The 4,125-nt window shown below is 41.1% G+C and overlaps 1 protein-coding gene across 2 annotated transcripts in view; it reads right to left on the bottom strand.

The window, feature by feature from the left end:
• Positions 1-168: 168 nt before the first annotated feature.
• Positions 169-4,125, bottom strand: part of LOC107745595 (transmembrane protein 184A-like) — a 41,252-nt gene continuing 37,295 nt past the window's right edge. For both annotated transcript variants that reach the window (XM_016559498.1, XM_016559497.1), the window contains exon 9: positions 169-1,266. In XM_016559498.1, the coding sequence (XP_016414984.1) occupies positions 1,034-1,266 (233 nt within the window). In that variant the 3' untranslated portion in view covers positions 169-1,033. The remainder of the gene's footprint in view (positions 1,267-4,125) is intronic.

Raw genomic sequence — 4,125 nt, forward strand, 5'->3', positions numbered from 1 at the left:
AAGTTCTTAGCAATGCATACTACTAATCAAAAATTAAGTTTAATATATTTACAGTAGGACATTTACAAAATATCTTTATGGAACATGATATTTACTTAAATGTCCTAATGATTTTTGGCATGAAAGAAAAATCAATCATTTTGACCCATACAAAGTATTTTTGGCTATTGCTACAAATATACCCCAGCGACTTAAGACTGGTTTTGTGGTCCAGGGTCACATTTAGGCAAACTGCCTTTTTAACGGCAAACAGTAGAGAACTAAACAACATAATTTAACATTAACAAATTAACATGCCCCAGTAACACCTGTGCCATTATACACTGACAATGTCACAGGTTAAAGCTTTAACCAACCAAATAATGGCTGAATACAAATGATTTGCAATTGAAATACGCAATGATGGCTGAGACTTGCGTTTTTGCATCAGATCTCTCACTCTTTGAAGGTCTGGTGTGAAAATGAATGAACCTCCAAATCAAGCGGGGGCAATGCTCGGTCCCCCACTTTGTCCGTGTGGCATGATTGATACAAAGGTTTCAGAGAGCAGCAGACAACAGTTTGAAGTGCGATCTCCAAAGACAGGGCATCTTTGAGAGCCAGTTCAATTCATCCCGAGACCCAGCAGAGGGCTGCTGAGCAAATACTTCAAACGACCAGATGCAAGAATGGGTCTCTAAAGTGTCAGTTCCTGATTCATTCCATCTGAACAGCACCCCGTGCCTCATGTTTATCGGCCATGCCTCAGAACGGGTCAGAGAAGAGAAGTGGACTCTCCATTACAGGGCTGGATCATCCACCAATACAGAGGATCAGGAAAAAATGAGCTCCAGGACTACAACGAGGAAAACAAAACAACCCCTACCTGACAGTCTACTTTTATTCCTTGTCAGGAAACTGTTCAGATCCCTTTACTGAGCTCTCTTTTTTAAAAATCATGAGCTGATTTACATGATTAGTGTCCTCATTAAAGTTATAGAGAGTCAAATACATTTCGGATTAAATAAATAGAAAGATCGAGACAGACGGGGCGCTAGAACTCATCATCCGTGTCGATCAGCATCACTTTGTCAGATTTCTTCGAACTCTTGGAGGTGCTGATCCCCGGTTTGCCATTCATGTTGGGTTGCACCACTTCCTGGGTGGACTGCTGGGTGTACTGTTGGTAAGCCGGAGAGAAGTTGTGGATTGCATCCTGAACCATGTCTCCAGGGTTAATGGTCTCCTTCAGGCCACTGGATATGCTGTGCATAGGTGCTACATTCTCTACAAAAACAAAATGAAACAATAGATTCAAGCGTCAAATATCACATGACATATTTCCAATGACTTTAAATGAGCAAATCCGAATCTTTTTGTACTACTAGAACTTAGAAGGGCATGAAACTTGAGGAAGATGTAACCAAAACACAAAGGAAATAAGAGGCAGTTTAACACACAGCCTCATTATTAAAACCCATGACATTATGGCTATATAATGAGGTCAACATTTGAGCCCTTGTCTAATGTAAAGGTCTGTTCTCCTGTGGGACCTGGCCGGTGCGGGTCAAGTTTTGAATCAGGAGGGAAAATACTCATCTGTGAGCAGAAAGCAAGAGTAAGAAATGACTTGTGGGACTCCCACAAAATACATATATCTACTTAGTCAAATGTATTTTGTCTTTAAGGCACAGAATCTTGTTTTTCATTTGTTCAACAGAAAAAATAAATGGTTATTGGATATTTTCAATGTTGTGTGTGGGAAGGAATTGGAAAAATACCATATGGTGTCAGAATGAGACAGAATTTTATGGGAGAGGGGTTAAAATCCACGTAGGCCTCTACCTGCAAGCTTTAGTGGGCAGGAGCTAGACAACTTTTTTTTTTTTTTTTGTGGGAGAGCGAAACAATCTTATAGGAAAGGGACTGAAAATCAGCACAGACCTCTACCTGTGAGCTTTTGTGGATGGGAGCGGCACAAAATATGAAAGGTGTGGGTGGGAGTGGGACAAAGTATAATTTGAAACAGGATTTTAAAAATCCACCCTACGCAGACCTCTAGTCTGATCCATCCCACCAATAAAGAACTGAAATACTTAACAGAAAGACTTCATGTACCTAATGTAGATAAACAGACTTTAAGAGAACATTCACCTTGATGAACAATAAACAACATGCCCAGAGTGACTTAAAGCATTACAGTCATGTTTCACATTTCTGAGGTATTTTGTTTGTCTGGATTACACAATCTGTTAACAGCCGGTGACATTTCGACATAATGCAATCTTACTATTATCCTCACTCCTGTGAGCACATCACCACGGGCACCGCCAAGGTCCAACCCAGCTGTTCGCAAAATAGAAACCGGGATGAAAACACTAGCAATGCGGTGCTCCACTCCACTGATGTGGTTTCCAAATCATTCTTCTGCTTCATTTATCTACTACAGGCTGGAGAGGCCAGGAAAGAAATTCACAATCCCACAGTTCCCAGATTTGTCTCAGCTGTGGATGCATTAAATGAGGTTACAGAGTACAGCCTGATACACTGCAAAATGATGAGTTCCAGCTAACTCCATCTTGCCTTGTGGATGATGGATGAGAGCTTGGACAAAGGTGACGGCAGGCTGCCACAAGAGGGGTGCAAATTTCTGACCTCCTGTTCGAGAAATACTTGAACTGTGCTTGTAGTTCTCCAGCTGCTGGCCTGAGAATTGTACTGTGTGTGAACGGATGGACAATTTGGGACCTGCCCCCATGGGCGGAGGGTGGAATCTCAGGATCCGTAAACCGTCCGGAGCTTCTTCACAGCTGGTCCCGTTTGGGATAAAAGGCCATCCTGGAAGGTTATTCTGCCTAACAGGTTTCACGACAGTCGTGACCTTTTATCAACAGTGAAACCAGTAGTGACTTCACCCTTTGAGTTCTGTGGCTCTGTTAAACTATGGAAAATACCACCATGCTTTTATATGCCAGTAAGGTGAAGGGTTCTTAACACATTTGTAGGTTTTCTCACACATACATGCCAACAACTGTTTAGCAGCATGCTGCAATTCGCTTACTGTGAAAGAAGAACACCTCGTGCATATTAACATTTAAACTGACACAAGGCTTGAAACATGCATATCTGACTGACAGTCAATTTATATTTCATGGAGGCCTCTTGAAGTCAGAACACAAATCTAATGCAGCTTTTAACATTAAGCAGCTGAACTGACATTACAGCTTAAATTGGTGGAAATTGAAACAGAACTATTCTTCACCACCTTGAAAAGCACAAGCGACAGAATATGACTAATCCGTTAAGCATGGAGAGGCTTTTGTAGCCTTAAGGATATGATCAGAATGATATACTACTAACATACTGCTTTCTGTACAGTGCATACTGCTATTAAAAGTAGTATGTAAAAGTGTATGATATTGATATGCAACAATAAACGTTTCTGTAATGTTAAAGGAATAGTTAATCAAAACATTTCATAATTTACTCAATGAGACGTGTCAGCGCCAGCGCTAATGATGTTCGACTTCACCAGTCGAAGATCACTTAAAATAACATTAAAGAGGTGTGTAAACTTGCAAGTAAAGTGTCAGATGCTGTAATATGCTCTGGTCCCCTCCCTGCATACCGTTGTGATGAGATACATAGCAGACTGTCATCACTCAATGGCTGGATGTCTAAGTGGTGCCCGCAGAATAACACAGGTTTCATAGACAATTGGACGAGTTTTTGGGGCAGACCTGACCTGTTGAAAAGAGATGGTCTTCATCCCTCCAGGGATGGTGCCGCTCTTCTCTCTATAAACTGGGGCCCAGGTCAGGAAGCAGACAGATTGATTAAACCGACCGTCTGCTGGCCGCCTCACGTCACAGAATCAGTTAATTCTCAGCACATAGAGACTCCTTCAACTAGATATCATACTATAGAGACTGTGTCTGTTCCCCAAACTAGCAAATACAAAAAACATCCAAACCAATTTAAGGGTAACGATTGAATTGACGTTCAACAAATAAAAACAGATATAATACAGGTAAACAAATGATAAAGCTTGGCTTAATGAATATTAGATCCCTTTCTACGAAAGCGATTTTTGTAAATAATATGATCCCAGATCAAAACCTAGATGTGCTCTGTTTGACAGAAACC

This window comes from Sinocyclocheilus rhinocerous, unplaced genomic scaffold (genome assembly GCF_001515625.1).
Source record: "Sinocyclocheilus rhinocerous isolate Xijiao unplaced genomic scaffold, SAMN03320098_v1.1 scaffold1912, whole genome shotgun sequence".
NCBI classification, from domain to species: Eukaryota; Metazoa; Chordata; class Actinopteri; order Cypriniformes; family Cyprinidae; genus Sinocyclocheilus; species Sinocyclocheilus rhinocerous.